The sequence below is a fragment of the Pygocentrus nattereri genome, chromosome 9 (assembly GCF_015220715.1).
Source record: "Pygocentrus nattereri isolate fPygNat1 chromosome 9, fPygNat1.pri, whole genome shotgun sequence".
Classification (NCBI taxonomy): Eukaryota; Metazoa; Chordata; class Actinopteri; order Characiformes; family Serrasalmidae; genus Pygocentrus; species Pygocentrus nattereri.
Window position 1 is genome coordinate 33,366,264 of NC_051219.1, and position 18,689 is coordinate 33,384,952.

Sequence of the window (18,689 nt, forward strand, 5' to 3'; positions counted from 1 at the left end):
TCCATTAAATCCAAGGTGACTGGATAATTTCATTTTTCTAGCCCCAGGGCAAAGACTCTGTAAGTGATACTTTTTTTAATCCCACAAACGGGGAAATTCCACCTCTGCATTTAAGCCATCCGTGAAGTGAAACACCACATACACATTAGTGAATACACACACACTAGGGGGCAGTGAGCACACTCGCCAGGAGCGGTGGGCAGCCCTATCCACGGCGCCCGGGGAGCAATTGGGGGTTAGGTGTCTTGCTCAAGGACACCTCAGTCACGGACTGTCGGTACTGGAGATCGAAGTGGCAACCTTCCGGTCACAGGCCAGTTCCCTAACCTCCAGCCCACGACTGCCCCACTCATGTTCGTGCACAGACTTACAGGCTACTACTTACATTGCCCTGGAATATTCTGCCCAATTTTCCCCAAATGTAGCAATATTGCAGAAATGTCAATCTAAATGGAATGTAGTGCTTTAGTGTAGCATCACTTTGAATCAATGCCCTTACCTTCTTGAAATACTCATCATCAAAGGAGATTTTGGCAGTGCCAGACTGACGCACACCAGAGCCATAGTCAGGAGCTTCCTCGTCAGCTGAAACCAAACAACACCAGCAGGTAAAAAGAAGCAGAGGAACTACTAATGACCAAAGTGATTTAATAGCAAGTTTATTTGGAACAACTGAAGGGCTAGACACAAATTTCAGAACAATGCAATAATTAATCTAATGATCCCTGAACCTAAATAACATTTAAATTAATACTAATATATTTCTATTAAAATATCTAGAGAAAATAGGACTCCTAACAACTGTGCAAGACCTGGTAGACCACCCAAACTGAAAAATGGATTGGGTGTCTGCATGTGAATGGGTTTGGAATTATTTAGATCGCAAAAAGTATAAAAATGCAACCAAAAAGTGATTTTTTTTTAGAAAAACTAAAAGCAACTATCCCAAAAAGAATGGAAGCTACAAAAAAGGTAAACAGTGGACACACTAAATACTGAAAAAAAATATTATATAAACAGTTGTTGAGGCTTCAGTGTAATTTTCTGTTAAATATATTTTCTGTTTTTTTTCCTTGTCTCCAATGTCCATTCTGATGGAAAGTTACATAAATAAAGGTAGTCTTTGAATTTTGTACAATACAGCAACAAAAATTTCAAAACTAGCCCTTTAAATACTATACATCACTGGTGATATAGGCTAAGACGGTTGCCAGGTTTCATGAAATGATACTCCGATGGAATAGAAGCAGGTGTGAGAAACATAGCAGTTCTCACCTGCAATGGCCTGGACCCCAACACGCAGGAAGCCTCGCACCTCCCCCTTCTCTGTCACTATAGCAACACGGTGCACCAGGGGCACCGAGTACAGCAGGTTGCTCAGGTACACGAAAGCTCTGGAGAAAGAGTGCTCATTATTATAATGTACTGAGGAACACGCATTCACATAGATCTGACACTGACATATTAGTATGGACATACAGGAGCTGATTTAAACAGAGCTAGACAATCAAAGCTGAACTCCATTCACCAGATTAACTTCAGTGCTTTCATTAGAACAGTTATTTACTAGCTGCAGTGAACAAACTGAGAATTTATAATATCGTTTGACAGATATCTTTTGCTTTTAAGGCCTAAGAGTCATCTCCATGCGTTGTGATATTTGGCAAATCATCCAAGAAACTGAAATAAAAAAAAGAAAGAAGACAAAAATATTTACTAAACAAGTCAGAAGATTCAGTCTGCTGCAGAATGGGCTGGGGAAAATAATCTGAAAACTCCCCCCAAATAAAGTGCTGTTTTGTACAATGTTAATTTGCTCCCATACAGCTCCTCCTCCCTCCACGCAGTGACGAGGGGCTAAGACGGAAGAGAGCTTTGACTCCAGAGTATCTGTGAGGTCACAGTGATGCAGGTGCATTTACCACAGGACATGCTCACTCCACTGTCCCTGCATTGATCCACACACCCAGCCTGTCTGCTGCTTTCTCTCTCCCCGTCCATCCCTCCCCTCTCTCTCCCACAGCAGACTGAACCAGCTTTTAACACAACTACAAAATGACATCAAAGAAATAGATCCAAGCAAAACGAGCACTTAAAACAGACAAAACAAATATTAAACAAAATTTTAATAATACGCAACTACATGAGCACTTAGAGACAGCTGTTAATGCAGTCTATGCTTTGATGGTGTGAGGTGACACAGGCTCTGAGCACAGAGAGAGGGAGAGGAGACAGCAGACTCTACACTCCACTTGACCTCTATTGGAGCCGTTTTCCTCTCATTAGGACTCGAGTCAAGAAGCAATGTGATCTGCTTGTAAACTCAGAGCTCCATAAAAACATCTTATTCATCGGAACCCTCAGAAGCCACAGTTATCAATAGCAATAAAAAGGTTCATTGTAATTTCGCATCAAGTAGATTTACTCCTTACTCTTTGAAACAAGGAGAAATACTACTGAAAATGTGGATTCTAAACATACATACATACATATTTATAACTGTATTACAATATTATACACTCTATGATGTTAAAATGTAATATTTAATTACAATGTGATCAAAACTAGAAGGAGAGGTAATTTATAAATAGAGTCAAATGCAAAAGTTTGAATATCCTTGGCCAAATGACATGTTTTGTTGTTGATCTTTTACAGGGAACAAACTTAAATATGGCATGACAAACCATCCTTTACATACATAAACAAATCCAAGCACTACAGGCTACGCTCAGTTGATGACTTCTGAATGAACATGTCACACTTAGGTTTACAGTAGTCGTCTGTCTCTTTTCTCTCCATCTCTCCAAGCCTCCCCCAAACACCAACCTGCCCACAAGAGTGAACCAGGGAGATCGGTCATAGAAGGGGTCCTGGCCATCGCTGAAGATGTCCGAGCCCTCCTCGGTGCCAGCGTCTGAGCTGGTGTCATCCACAAAGGCTTCTTCATCCATGAAATCCTCCATCTCACTCTGCCGCTCGTCAGCCAGCTCTGTGACATCCGAGTCGGCCGTGGAGAAGGTGGGCGAGGGAGTGCGGTCAGCCAGGTGCTCGTTCACACATCCGTGGAAGATTGGTGAGCTAAATAAGGGTAAGGGCCAAAAGAAGGGGGACCAGCATGGGCCGAAGAGTTAGCAAAGTGGTCTTGGACTACAGCAGGAGCCGTCCCAAGACAGGTTCTTGTCTTACAATAGAGTGTGAGGTATTTATTGTGAAGGTAATAGCAATTACTGTTAGAAAAGAAAATTAAGATTTAAAAGGGTAATTCCACTGATTTTCAAAATAAACGTCTGTATAATTATTAGGTTAACAGGATAAGTCATTTATGGTGGTTTAATGTATAATGCTCCGTTCTAAAGCTTACCAAGTCAGAATTGTTCACAGTGCTTATGACTGGAACCAAACGTCTACAGCATTTAATACCTCTGAAAGCTACCCAATAGAAGTTATTCCATGAAATATTTATGAACAATGTCTTATGCCCAAAATAGTGTTTTATGATTAAATAGTGTTTTACATACTTTCACAAATTCATTCATTGAGGAGACATTGCATTGTAAGCGTATTGTAAGGCAATATAGTACATGAAAAAAAATATTTTAGCAACTACTTTACCTTAATTAATATTACATAAAAACTCAGAAGACACATATGTAGGTTTACTGGTGGTTTTTGGATAGTAAATAAAATGCTACATTTGTGTAGTAGACATTGTAACCTCTGGTCCCAATCACTACTACTGGGCAAAAAAAAGAAAGAAAGAAAAAAGAAAAGAAAAGAAATCTGTGTACAATGACTGATTATACAGAAATTTTGAAAAAACTGGTGGAATTCCCTGTTAAGACTTCCTCAAGGAGATGACACGGTCACAAAACTAACATATTTAGACAACAGCTGTCCACCAAAACAAGGAAATTATCATAAAATGATTACAGGATTGAGGTTATACAGCAAATAACTTGAGTTTTCATCAAAATAAATACAAAACCAAATGAAGGAACATCTAGTAAAAATGAATTATAACCAACAATGGGGCAACAACGGATGACAAAGTCCAAAATAAGGATTTTGGCAAATAAAATGCAGAAAATAAAAAGTGAAAATGATGAGATGAAAAACACAGTCTTACAGAAAACAATGTGGAACAAAAATGAATTAAGGGAAAACAGAAGTGGCACTTTGTGGCAAGAAAATCAGCCCACACAGTGAAGGAAATAATACACAAACCTGAATGACAAATGTACCCTAAATGAAATGATTTCATAAGATAAAGAGAAAAAGGCTCAGGCTAAATGTGTATAAAGATGAATTGTGGTAAAAGGGTGTGGAATGTCTCAGGAGAGTGAACTAAATGAATACATCATGAATGATTCATGACAAAGCACCTCCTCCAACACATTCCTACAGAGAGCCTTTCATCAGAGTAATGCAGTAATTCACCCCAACACAGTACCACACCACACACAACACACAACTGTCACACATCTCACCCTGAATTTCCCACCAACAAAACACACACAATGCATCACTTATCATACAGAAACCCCAATGTTGACTGAAGAAACTTTATTTCATTTTATTACTTTTTTAATTTTCTAGTTTAAGTTTAATATAATAGCAGTATATCTGACAGGCTTATTTTATTCTTTACCAAAGACGTATTCATACTTCTGTTTCAGGCCTGAAAATCAAATCAAGATGAATGACGACATACCTTCCAACTAGCTTGAACCAGTGGAAACGGTCATAGAAGGGGTCACTGCCGGTCAGAGGCCCTTCCCCCTCCTCTGGATTGGAGGACGCCATTTCTCCTGCGCGGTCATACATCTCTCGCATCTGATCCAGCCTCTGCCTGAAAGAGCAAAGAAATACAACCCAGTCATAAAACAGCTACTAAAATGACAGAATAACAAAGGCTATTATGGACATATTCTAAGAAACACTAAAGCTTTTCACCCTCTGCTCAGAGCATTCCAAGTAGGTTACATAATCTTTGGGTTCAATTCACTGGAGCAGTTCTGCTAAAATGGGACTTGCTAAATTTTTGAAAAGAGGCAATTACTAGGTGTTTCTGAAAGGGCGCGAAATGCCTGGTCCATGAAGAAAATACATCTGTCAGCAGTCTGCTTTGAAAGACAAAAATCCAGTGGTGGTTGGCAGCCTAAAGCTTACTTGAGTTTCTCCAGGGACCAGTAGTGAGTGGCTCCATTCTTCAGGTCCTGGACCTCCACAGCCACCACAGTACGAGGGAAAGGCCTGGAGTTGCGCTCTTTCTCTGGCTCAGAAGGCAGCAGCTCCGGTGGGAGTGGAGAATACAGCGTGTCCGTCAGCAGCACAAACTGGAACTGGACCTTCAAAAGATAAGAGTGAGAGAATAAAGCATAGCATTAGATGGCGTTTTTTTTTTTGGAGGTATTGTTTTCAACTGTATTTAGCCTGTCAAGATGAAATTTTAGCTGATGATTAATTGCCATAGAAATAATTAATATCAACAATTTAACCGTATTTTTTTTGCTCATGGTTTGCTGTTATTATAGGATAAGCCAAAAGTGGTCAGAGAAGCTAATTACTTGTTTCCTAGCTGTCGTCACTTAGGAGCTACTAATTGATGACATTAACAGCTTGAGCTCAAATAAACATTACTCACCACTGCCCTCTCAATGTGTTTCTAACATTTTGCCCCCGGACATTTATTAATGAACAAGCAATACTCACCACTGCCCTCTAAAGGTGTTATTAATAACCATTAAATAAACAAATATTACTCACTTCTGCCCACTAAAATGTTGTGTGTGTACAGAGGACGCATTACATGCTTTAAACATACACACTATCTGTTACAGGTGAAAATAGTTCCATTAGTTATCAAAACTGTTTTGATAGCTAGCTTGTTTTGCTTGTATAATCAATTTTACTCCAGTCGTCAAAAGAACAGACACAGACTGGAGAAAAAGTAAGCACATAAATAAGTGCAGGACGAGTGAGACATGAGGAACAGAAGAAAATAGAGGAGTCTGCTCTTTTCCACAGCATTTAAAAGACGCAGGCAGAAAGCTGCCAATACTATACCTTCTTTTTGAGCTCCACACTGATTGCATTGGCTTCTTTCAGATACACTGCATTCCCCCACAGCTGGTCTCTTAATGATGTGAACTGATGGTATCTCCACTTCCTGAAGGCCCACTGAGCAAGCTCAAACTCATGCTGCGTCCATGGCACTGTGGCAGGGAGAGAGAGTAGCCATTTCAGCTACAGACTACAAAAGAATCTCAGAATTCAAGTGCAGTGCAAGAGCTCTCACTAATATCATGAAACATCAACCCAATCTTATGATGAGTTATGAGAACACAATTCTGGTGTGAAATGTACTGGGATGTTAACACTGGTGAACTGGACACTGAGAAGGATGACTACCTTCATCTTCTTCTTCCTCCTCCTCCTCTTCATCAGGAGTTTCTGCTATCAGTGAGCGAGTCTCCACTTGTTTCTGCAGTTCCTGAAGCTTGCTCTCGTAGACCTGAGGAACAGGACGTGGTGGGGAGAGGGGATAGCAGATAGGGCCCATCAACACGATGCTACTGGGGCTGCAGGAGCAGAGACCTCCAGACCAGCCCACAAACCCAGCTGAACCTTTTTTCACTCTTTTCAGTGGCAGGTGTGGAGGGCCTGCTTTCCAAATTGACATGCAAACCATTTGATATGTTACAAAATGAACAGAGTGAATGTTTTCCTCAAGTCAGACATGGCAAGAGCTAAGGTCTGCAACAATTAGCAGAGTAAAGTTGTTTATTTAAAATCATCCTGAAGTCAAGACATGCATGTAAGCCTGTGGCTAGTGTGTTACCTTGGGGCCAACATATTGGCCTGTAGCTAGCACGTTAGATTGGAATACTATAAAGCATAGGCTTTGTTCAAAATGTTGTACTTTTATCATTTTGAATGCTCTGAAAATAAGCAGAAAATGTAGGCATTAACCTTATGCTGTACTGCAAAATGAGAGGATGAAATGAGGCACCACTGTCTTGTTTTACATCAAATTAATTTTTTATGAATCAATCATTCTTTTTTTTTATGAATCATTCTTCTATTACTTTGTTTGTTCATATCCCTGGTCACATTAAAAATGCTTTATTTTATCATATCATTTAAAAGACAAAATTTATATTTTCCCAGACAGCTCAGAGACCTTTCCTGATACTGTGTTATATTTTTAATTCAATCACTGTAAAGAAGCAAAATTGCTTATTCACATTGATGTGTTACTGTTACTGTCCAAATAAGACATAGCAATTTTGCCATGCAGTACTGAAATCCACTAAAGCAATACTGCTTATACAGCTTTGTTGTACAGCGAAATTTAAAATCTCTTAACACAGTCAGAACTTTTACTGATGATGGCAGCAAAGACAGAAGAACTTGGGAATGTATAACAATTAGATTAGTTGCTTAAAAGGATTACAGCCATTAGATTATAGAAATAATCATTAGTTGCATTCCTAACAGTAGCGTTATCGTCCTAGTACTTCCTGTGTTGTGTTCATGCCAGCACCAATTCTGTACTCTAATATAATCTACAAGAAGGCTTCCAATGAAGACTAATTTAACATTACTAATACATTAATCATTATAAAGACTAGTGACACGGCATAAAACCTAATGAACCTTGTGTCAGAACGTGTGGATGTATTTCTTTATCCTAAAACACTTCTACCAACCTGCTCAACATAAACATTTTTAAAAGTTAAATTAAAACCATTTTTTTCAGGGACAAACGAATAACAGTGGCTGCGCATACAGATCTGTACCGTTTTTGCCTTTAATAAGGGCTGGATTAGGAGAAAAGTCCAGGGGTAGAGCTGTGCTACAGATGGCCCGCTGCTTGTGAGTCATCACACATGTAGCTATCGCCAATGAGCTCATCAGATTTGTTCCACTGCTCAGAGAACAGAGCAGTCTTTCTTTGTTTTTATTTGTTCTAGCCTTTCTTCACTGAGTTATACATTCTGATTCAAGGAGAACTAGAAGACATCTGCTTAACTGACCAACAGGATTACCAAAGATACAGGGCAACTATGAGCCATGCCTTTTAATCTCTCTTTTAAAACTGGTGGTTGAGACATGTAATGTATGTGGGGTAAAAATATTCATAATGCATGAGTATGTGAAACAAGTCAAAAAACAGAATACTCAATGGCTGTTCCACCACTAACTAAAGAGCAGTGGTTACTAAGGACTGCAGGCCGACGCAGATTATTTCTTGTCTGTAAAAGGCTGCCGAGAGAACTGAGGCAAGAAGGCAACATAAATGTACCAAGATTCGTGAGCTGCCTTGTTACTAAGGTTAATGCTAAACCAACTTAAATTTGTTAGGCTGCTAGTAAAATTAACATTTTTTAAAGGAGGAAATTTACATTACATTCATAGTGTTTGACCGACAGTGTAATCCAGAATGGCTACTGGATTCTTGGCCCTTTCTCAAGTGAGGAACCAAACTCCACTTTGATGGGTGGAGGGTGCTACCCACTACATCATACTAACTGTAATCTAAAGACCAGAGGGGTGAAGCAACCATTGTCATTTCCACTGAACATGCACCAACAGGCAATTAATAACTAACTGGAGAATTGAGATAACTTTAGAAACTGCATGTGTGTGTGTACTATTCAGCAGACCTTCTGGCAGTGCAAAGTATTTTTAAATGTTTGACACTGGTTTGATTCCCCATTCAGTCAAATCTCTCATTCTTGTCTCACCATGCCGCATTAGAAAAGACTCCTAACACAACATTAGGTTACTTCTGTAACTTGATTAGACTGAAGCTGTTCTGGAAAAGACTGACTGGTAAAAGTATTGTTGGTTATTTTTGCATTTTAAAAATATTATTTTACTGGCAGCCCCACATTGGATAAAGAAAGAGAGAAAGAAAGTTGCCTATACAAGCAAAACCTAAATTCCCAAAAAGCAACTGTTGAGAAACCTTTGAATTTTCTCAACAACGTTTTTTACAGTTCATATTCATTTCTTGCCAAAATATGAATGAAGACTGCACAAAAGAAATGGCAGCTTACTACTGGCATGCATTGAACATGAACAGCATGGTATTGCATGTATTTATCTGCCAATATGGCACCAGAAAGACTTTTTGTACCTAGAGAATTGGTCATTTTACCATTAAATTGTCACAATATAATCATGAACAAATAAACAATAAGGGATTTTATAGTTAAGACTTCAGTTTCAAATTTTTCTAATTTTACTTGAATTACTTGACACATGTGGATCCAAACACACTCACAGTTTTAAAACACTACTACATGACTGTCACAACAAAATAAAGAAAAACAGTATATTAAACAACTTAAAATAAAAGAACTGTATTTCTACTATAATGTTATGTACTTGCCTTGTTCTTGTGCTAAAGTTAGGCCACTTGTGGCTACAATCACATGACCTGCGCTTTGTTAGATTGTGCTGAGTAATTATGTGATATTTACGCTCAATCTGTCAGAGAATCTCAGTCAATTCATTTTTTCACCTCTAATATTTAACGTAGCATTTACTGCTGTTAACATCCTATATTGATATTGTGTATTGGAATGGTGCCATCTCCAATACTTGGAAAGACAATTATTTACCGAAGTGTACCACTTACTCATAACATATCTTAATATCTTAATCTGTGAACAAGCCAACATCTAGAGTCAGTGTAATATTACAATACAATGACAAAATGTTGCAAGACTGTCCACTGAACTGAGTCAGAACCTTTGCCTTTTTTATTTGTCAACATTTGAAATTTGATATTAACCACAATGGGACATGGCTATCCTGAATAAACCAGCAAAATCATGTGAACATCATGGTTCACAGTTTGCACAAAATGCTGATTTATGTTTCCAAAAAGAAAAACAAACAACAAAAAAAACCCAACAACAACAACAACAACAAATTACACAGCCATTTGGAGGCACTTAATATCACCATTGCATATAAACACTGAACAGACATCAGATCGTTCATATTTAAAAAAACAATATACATTGTCCGTTTTAATATGTACAATGTCCTCGGCTTTCCTCGTTACAGAGCTGGAGTTGCTGTCAGCACCGTACATATTCTAAGTATGTATTCCTTATTGGAGGAGAGGAACTATATGCTTTTGATGGTCATTTAAAGAAAGCTAGAAGGCCACACTGACAAGCGATAGATCCATTGTAGCAACATTGTAGCAATTTCCAATTTTTTAATGTTACACAACGAAAGATCATAAAGGAAGAGCACTGTAGCAACATAACTGGGTTTCATTTTCTCATTTCCTAATTTCCAGAGTTCAGTTAGAAATCAACCAAACTTTTCTATTCCTGTAGTTCTATAAGGCATTCACATAGAAATAAGGCCTTTTTCTCCTGGCACACAAAACATTCAAGCTCCACAGTAAAATCAGGTGAAATTCTCATCTATTTCTCCTTCACACATGAGGACTTACAGAGTCATTTCAGAACATCTGATCTGATAACAAGCATGTGTGCTACTGCAAATGAAGCAAACACACAAACAATTATATTAAGGCAAGAAAAAACGTGGCCCAGTGCTTAGAGTGAACAATGCCATTATATAAAATGTGATTCTGCTCACTGAAGATGTTACTGGAGACTATGTACTAATGGTGAGAATTTTCTCAACTGAGCTGTGCTACTGATGGCATTACATAGACAAAACTGATGACAAATGGAGGTAAAACAGAAATATGAAACTCTGACTGAGCACTGATAAAGAACACGCTGCACTGTTTCTGCAATTCTGAACATTCTTTCAAAGCTTTTCAAAAAAATATGCATAGACTCTTCACTATTGCTCTTGTTCTCCTTTGTTTAAAATGAGCTCCAGGAAACCATGGCAATGGCCCTGCCAGACACCCCTAGCTTGAGAGGTTGTGTTTTCTGGGTTCACTGTGCACATATTTGGGCCACCAGAAAATAAATGTAATTCTAAATCATGCAGAGTTTGTGTCGAGATGAGCAAAGGATTCTATTTCTATGCATAGAAGAGTTGAGTGTTCTAGAACGCTGCCTCCATCCCCGTGGGAACAGAATGCCCCCTGCATTGAGGTTCAGAGTGCAGCAGACAACCAAGAGGAACAATAGAAGCAAAGCGCACAGCGAAGCAGACTCCAATTTGCAGTGCGGCGTTTTTCTGAAAACACTGTTAAATGGTCTTTTTTGCACAAGCATGCGTAACTAACTCACTGCAGGAAAGAGCGACACTTTAACTAAAGATTGTTATTAATGCTAATGCTAAAGTAGGAAAAACAATTCAGCCTAAAGAATATGAAAAGCAACAAATACTTGTTTGCTTGTGATTAAAAACAACTGTATTTAACACCTTGCTGTCCAAATGCTACAGTATTTCTGACAAATACTAATATATTTTTATCATAATAGCAGAAAAATAGGCAAAAGTAGAAATAAATCTTTGAGTGCTTGGGTGACCCAATAAGGCACATCTTTCAAAATACTTGACCCCTTTACATAAGGCATTCAGAAACCATGAGGCATTCAAAAAGAGACCTTTTGAAAATCCACAGTACATTCAAATTTTTTCTTCAGTTAAAAAAAATGAACTGAAATGTAAGAGGACCCATAAAGTATTTCAATCAAAATACTAAACCAGACTAACATTAGCTGCATTTCTGGAACTCTAGTTCATGGGGTAACACATTCAGGTAGAGATATTTGCTATTGAACCTAGTTATTCCAGCATTCTTTGAACATTTTAGTTGCATATCTTCAACACAAATATGAATAAAATGTAGATGTAGTGCTACTTTAACTGAAAATTCAAGTAATGAGCCCATGTTTGGGTCTACTATCATCACAGGCTAACCTGCATGTAGTGGTGGTTGAGTAGTGGTTAATTAGGATTCCAAATATAATGGGGAAAGCAGCATAAGAAGTTCAAATCCTGTTGAGGCTAAAATACTGAAAAAACTTCAGAAACATGACAGGGATTTTGATAAACCCAGCAAATTTGAAAACCTTGTGACTTTTGACATAATTTTCAGGAAGCCATCAACAACCGATGACAGACAGATTGACTAACCAACAAAAATGCTTGTTGTACTACAAATATTCTAAAATCCAGTGTGGCATGGAAACCTTCAAGGAGCCCTCCTGATGCTACAGATACAACCAGTGTAGCACAGCTGATATCTACAAGGGATCAAGGATAAATCTGTAAAAAACATTAATGACCAAAATATTTTTCTGGACAAACAACTGAAATTTGGAGAAACTAATTAAAGGAAAATGTTCAATTTATCTGGCTCAAAATGCCAGACGTCTGGCAGTTTGACTCAATGAGGATAAGTTGTCCAATGCTGTGATTTTTCTCTGTAAGCCTCTGTAGTGTGAACATAGTGCTATATACTTCAGTATATAAAAGTACGACTTGCTCGCATCCCATTCACACTGCTGTTTCCTGTCCAGCCTTCAAATTAGGGGCTGACATTTGTCTACGCATGCGGGGTGGTGTGTGAAAGTTGTGGTGGCTAGGCTGCTGGTTGTGAGTGTGCTGCTGGTAGTTGTAGCTGCCGTCATTGCTGTAGATATAGGGCTGTGAAAGCTGCTGTTGATGGTGATGAGGATGAGGATAAGGATGAGGCTGGTTTTGGTTGTAGCGCGGCTGGTAAAAAGCCTGCTGTGGAAGTTGCTGCTTCCTGTCCCCAAAGTGCAGGGACTCCATGGACCCGGACGCCCACTGGCTGCTGTTGAAGGAGTTACTGCGGCTTCTTTCATGGGGCTGTTGGCTCCTGTAGCCTTGGTTATGTCTATGGCTCAGGCCTTGTTCCAGGTCTTTGCCTTTATGCTGCCCTGATGGGCTAGGAAGAGGAGGGTGGGCATGAATAGAAGGCCCTGCCCTTTCTTTGGGCTCGCATCCCTCCTCCGTCCCATCCTCCTCCTGCACTGCCTCTTTGGGAACCTTTAACTCAATCACTTGCTCATCAGTGATTATGATGTGTGTGCCAGGGCTCCAAGAGTTGCGGTGCTTGGGATTACTCTTGAAAGGAAAGCGCAGCTTGCGGTCCTCTGGGGGGATAAAGCGGTGTGGGCCGTTCTGCCTGCGGAGCTGCTTAGAGATCTCCTGCTGCTGAAGGTTCTTAAGCCGTACTTGCTCCTGCCGCATCCAGCGCATGCGACCACGCCGAAACGAAGAATCGTCGCCAATTACCTTGAACATTTGATCATCTGCTTGATCGCTTTCGGGCCTGTCTTCAGATGGAGCCTTGCCTTCGCTAGAGCTGCGGGCCCTCATTGCTCCAATGGGATTGGTCTTCTCTTGGCCCTCAGCGGAGATCAGAGGCAAAACCTTCTCCATCTTCACCATCTTGTTCCTGAGAGCCCGGATCTCTTCATCCTTCATGTTGTTCTGCTTCTTTACCTCTTCCAGGATGTCCTCCAGCTTGTCTATGTGCACTTTCAGATCGTCCATATCGTTCACGCCTCGGCCGTTGGCTATGACATCTTCGATACGCTCATCCCCAACCCCCACCGTGTCCCAGACATCACGAGCGACAGCTCGCCAGGAGTCTCGCTCATTAGGGTCTTTCTTGCTGTACGTGGCACACAACTCCTTCATTTTCACAATTGCCAAGGCCTCAATCTCCTGGCGGCTGTGGCGAAAATCGTTCAGTGCCACCTCATAGCAGATCTCCTTGACTGCCTGGATCTTCAAATCCGAGATGGTCACCCACTTGGAGTCCTTTGTGAGGCGTCGGTGCTGAGGAATCTGGTACATTTTTATAGGCTCTCTTCGTTTGCCACTGCTTGGTAAGCCACACTTTTTGACTATGGCTTGGAGTTTGCTGGGAGGCAGCTTCTCCCGCAGGGAGGTGATGAGTCTCCAGCTCTCTTCACATGACCTTTTATCAGAGTCATCGCCACTATCAGAGTCTCCATCCTTGAAAAAACAAAACAAACAAAACCAAAAAAGTGCGGAACAAAATGAAAATTAAAATGAGAAGCTCAAATCAAAAGGAATGTTTTCTGTAAAGAATGGACACGAATGATGATATGCAAAATGACAACTTCAACAGCTGGAGGATTTATCAAAAAGGGGCTCAGTGTTAAGAGGTAAACTACTTAGTCCAGATTTATGCAAAGGGAAGGCTACTCTTGAAACCTTGTTCATCCCATCATCAACTATTGTCTTAACCTTGAAGTCTAACATCTTGTCAAACTGGAATGAGGTATCACATTTAGTTTATACAAACTAAATTGTGTACTTTTTCCCCCCTAAAGATGTGCAAGTGCAGCCATGAACTGAAACGCATTCATTGTTCTCCTGTGCATGTAAGTTTTGAGGTATTGAAGTATTCAATTATTCTTCAGACATTTCCTGTACTGAACAACAAATTACGAAAAAATGTTTTTTCAGAAGTTTAACAAGATACTAAAGAATAAAGGTAAACACAGTTCCCAAGTTGCATATCAATATTGAAAGTAATCATGATATGAGTAAATGTCAACAAAAAGGGGATAGATGTTGCTCTGGTTGACTTCTATTGATTTTATAAGACTGATCATCTCCTCTTCATTTTGTGCACTTGAAAGTTGCACCCAAAACATGCTTCAGAGACATGCAGCAAAAGCCAGTGGAGTTTTAGTTTTCTCCATTTGAAGTTCCTTGATGAAGATTGGATTTTGGAGTTGATAATAGCTCTAGCAGTGGGTTAGAAGACTCTTGCGTGTTTATTACGGGTGAGTAAAGAGAAAAAGAGGAAGGACAGGCTGAAAAGAAGTTAAAAGCATCGATTTCATCCACTACAGTTAAGAAGTTAGTTGAGAGAAAATGCAGTTTCTCATTTTCCAGGTCAAGTATGCAGAGTACAGTACAAATCGTAGCCAGATAGCGAAGATGCTAACAGGAGACAGGTGGTGACTTGTTATGAGTGCAGTATGTCTTGTTTGAAGTGTCATGTTGTAGTAATGTGATTCTTTTGATGAGATCACCAGAGCATTGGACCGCTTGTCATCATTGATTAGGACCCCCAGCACAGTTAACTGTGTTCAAGCATGCTCTTTGTGTCTGGTCAGACAAGTGTATATAACTCTACAGAAGTCAATGAGAAACCACATTGTCACTAGCCTTCATCAACTACAGCAGAAATCTTGGGTTATTATCACAATGCATTGGAGATATCAGCAACTGCATTGAAGAGCCAACAAACTCAAACAGAAACAAACAGAAATCTACTGGTGCAAATCAAAAGCTGACTCAAGGTTGACCAGCTCATCAACACCGCACAGCAACAAATACTAACATCAGGCTCTACATCTTGGAAATAAAACTGTACTGTTAAGAGATCATGCTACTAAAAACAGACCATGCAAAGGCAGCAACAGAATTAAAGCACATGATATATACAATTTAGGCAAAATTTAAGCAACACTGAATGGCTGAATTTTTTTTTTGTTTAGCATGGTTACCAATACACACAAATAAAAAGCATGATTCTGATCTGACCACTCTAAATTCTGCTCAACTCTAACTATAATTCTGCTAATCATTTGTATTTTCCTGGTGTTATTATCCAATATTTAGTTCTTCAAATCTAGGCAAGAGTAATGAAAACAAGAATCTATTGGAAAACCTTGAGGAAATGTAATTTTCACTATATCAAATGGGTATTGCAATTCAGTCCATGAATGGCAGGGATTGAGGGGGTAAATTGCCACCTGCCTCTCCCCATCTCAATCCAGACAGAGTGGATTTCATTTCCATGCAAAGAGGTTCAGCCATGCACTGGGAGAAGTGTTTCTCTCACACACGGGCACACACACACACACAAAAGTCTCAAGGTGTCAGAGCTAAGAGTGCAGAATTAGTGCTGGTTGGACTCCGGCAGAGCAAAAGGGAAACTAGGGCCAGTTAGGGCCAATCAACTACCATTCTCAACACTAAAGGAATTCTTAGTGAACAATATATAACAGCACATCTCTCCCCTCACACAAAGCACAATATTATTTCATTGGCTGTCCTCAAAACAGAAAAACAACCAACAATTCAAAAGGATGCCCATGGCACAATTGAATAGTTCCAAAATCTCTAAATTTCTAAAATAGACAGAGCAAATAGAATCAGTCTTACCAATCTCTGTTGCTCAAGGAGTTGATCTGCCTCCTCCTTCTCTTTTTTATACAGGATCTCCATCTCAGTAAGCCTACATATAATACAGTGTAGGACACACACATGAGAGATCTGTTCTGAGCTTATTTTTCCTATTCACAAAATAATCCTCTTCAGAATAATCCAATTCATGTGTGTGCAAAAACCATACTCCATAACAGAGCTTATAAAAAACACAACACAGACTTTGCCTTTAGTGCAGTGGATTTTATGATACAAAAGCACAGTGGCTTCCACAGTGGTTAACTTTCCACCCTCAAGTGAACATTAAATCTGTCATTTGCTTCCTGCCCTAAAACTCAAAAGTTACCTTTTCTCCATCTCCTGCTTCATGTCAATGCCCTGCTTCTCCAGCAACTCTCTCTGAGCAAAGGTCCAGTCTACAGGCTCCACAGGGGTCTCGGCTGATGGCGTCTTCTCTCGTTCAGCACGTGCCTGCTCAGGGTGGTTAAAGCGGAACACGTGGTTCTTTCCCATGATGATACGGTTACCTGTTGAAAGAACATGAAAGCAAAAGCAACGCTGCTTTTAGGTTTCTAAGCCAACGCACCTGCCTTTGCATATGGAATGTTCATGTAAGGTCAGCTCTCAGTTTATTCAGTTTTTTAATTGCAGTTGATTGGTGTTGTCTGAAGAGGAGCCAGTGGCCAGAGAGACTCACCTGAGCGCAGCTGGACTGCAGCAGTTACACGCTTGCCATTCACATATGTCTCTGATCCCTCACATGGTACAAGCATTACAATCACTGCAAATCCAACAGAGAGCCAGTCAGTCTCAACAGCTTACATTCAATTACCTTATATTTCAGTTAAAATGATTTGAACTTCCTGAGGTTTGAGTTTAAGTTAAGTGATACTTTTTTAATCCCACAAACGGGGAAACCTCCGCATTTAACCCATCCGTGAAGTGAAACACCACATACACACACACACACACACACACTAGGGGGCAGTGAGCACACTTACCCGGAACGGTGGGCAGCCCTATGCACGGCGCCCGGGGAGCAATTGGGGGTTAGGTGTCTTGCTCAAGGACACCTCAGTCATGGACTGTCGGCACTGGGGATTAAACCGGCAACCTTCTGGTCACAGGGCCAGTTCCCCAACCTCCAGCCCATGACTGCCCCACTCATGTTACTGCACAGACTTACAGGCTACCACTTATCATTGTTGATAATGAATATTTTTATTGACACAGAAATATACAAAAAAGTCTGAAATGCGGAAACCTATCTAATAAAACAAAATAAAAAAAAAATACTGTGCAAAATTTAGACATTTATGCTTAAAAGTCTATTTGTCTGATCAGTAAGTATTAATTTCCTCAGAAATGCAAGGAATACCAACCCAAGTAGTAATTTTATGTAAGTTAATGTGTTTCTGTAAACATTTCTAGACCTCTCCTCATGGCAGGCCAGTATTACTTGCAGTTATGTTACAATACTTGGTTCGTCTAATCAATAGTTTATGTTAACTCAGGTGTGGTGGTGATGGAATTTAGGAATATAACAAATCCATGCAGTTGCCGAGGGTTACTAAATAATCAAATTTTAATCTCCACTAGGTATCAACTACTTTGAAAAAGAAAGGTTATGCTTATTTTGATTCTCTCGATTCTACAATATAAAGTTTTATATTATGCCCAGTGTTGCACCACATTAAATACTGAATATAATTTAATAATAGAGCTGTATGTGAAATTACACTTGAAAAGCATAGTAAAAAAAGTCTAAACTCTTGAATTCTAAAGATTAAAATAATTCTGAAATAAAACGTATTTGCTTAAATTGTAACAATTCAGCGAGCAAAAAGGAAAAAAGTGATACACTGAAACAGAAGCCACGGGCTATCCAGATCTACTTGATTAGAACTGTTCAAGAAACCACTTAACTCGCAAAAGTAACAGACTGTGTGGTTTCAGTATATCCTCACCATCCCCATTGGCGTTTCTTTCGCTGCGGAAGACACAGTGCTCCTCTTTGATGTGCGCTCCACTCAGAACTATATCTTGCCTTCTCTCTGCATCTGCCTGACCCACCCTGTCAACACAAGGGCAGAATCAAGCACCAATGCCTAGCCTAAAGGGGCAGTTGCACTGTTGACCTGCAGAAGCATAGATCCAGCTGCTCAATCTCCACCCTGAGAGTCTTAATATGAAAAATGCAGCAGTGTCCTTCACCAACCCCATGAAACCCAATAAATCTACAGGGCAGGACCGAACCTCATCTTGTGATTGAAGGGTGGAAATTTCTGTCCTGTTTGGACCTTTTTCTCCACTTAAGTGATGGTAGAAAGCAAGAAGCAGATGTCTGAAAGTAGCACAGGCTAAAAGCTACTAAGGGACACAGGGAACGTTTTCATACCTTGTGATTCCGTCCTTGATGTAGTAGAGCAGACATTCCGACATGAGTGGGTCCTCGTTCAGGTTTACCAGGTGAGGAGTCTGTGGAGATTTAGACAGGAACGGTGATGAATTTAGTCAAAAGTGTTAGTCACAACTTAAGGACC

The 18,689-nt window shown here is 39.9% G+C and overlaps 1 protein-coding gene across 13 annotated transcripts in view; it reads right to left on the reverse strand.

Annotated features, from left to right (window-relative positions):
* Positions 1-18,689, reverse strand: part of kif1b (kinesin family member 1B) — a 79,412-nt gene that overhangs the window by 18,939 nt on the left and 41,784 nt on the right. For 8 of the 13 annotated variants that reach the window (XM_017708300.2, XM_017708329.2, XM_037541300.1 and 5 more), the window contains 12 exons: positions 18,545-18,624; positions 18,114-18,220; positions 16,844-16,927; positions 16,493-16,673; positions 16,144-16,216; positions 6,412-6,514; positions 6,067-6,215; positions 5,170-5,348; positions 4,712-4,849; positions 2,827-3,078; positions 1,276-1,394; positions 500-585 (listed from right to left, as the gene is read on the reverse strand). In XM_017708300.2, the coding sequence (XP_017563789.1) occupies positions 500-585; positions 1,276-1,394; positions 2,827-3,078; positions 4,712-4,849; positions 5,170-5,348; positions 6,067-6,215; positions 6,412-6,514; positions 16,144-16,216; positions 16,493-16,673; positions 16,844-16,927; positions 18,114-18,220; positions 18,545-18,624 (1,551 nt within the window). Of the gene's footprint in view, positions 1-499; positions 586-1,275; positions 1,395-2,826; positions 3,079-4,711; positions 4,850-5,169; positions 5,349-6,066; positions 6,216-6,411; positions 6,515-9,741; positions 13,954-16,143; positions 16,217-16,492; positions 16,674-16,843; positions 16,928-18,113; positions 18,221-18,544; positions 18,625-18,689 lie in introns of those variants that run through there. The other 5 variants (XM_017708354.2, XM_037541302.1, XM_017708346.2 and 2 more) reach the window with 3 other exon arrangements.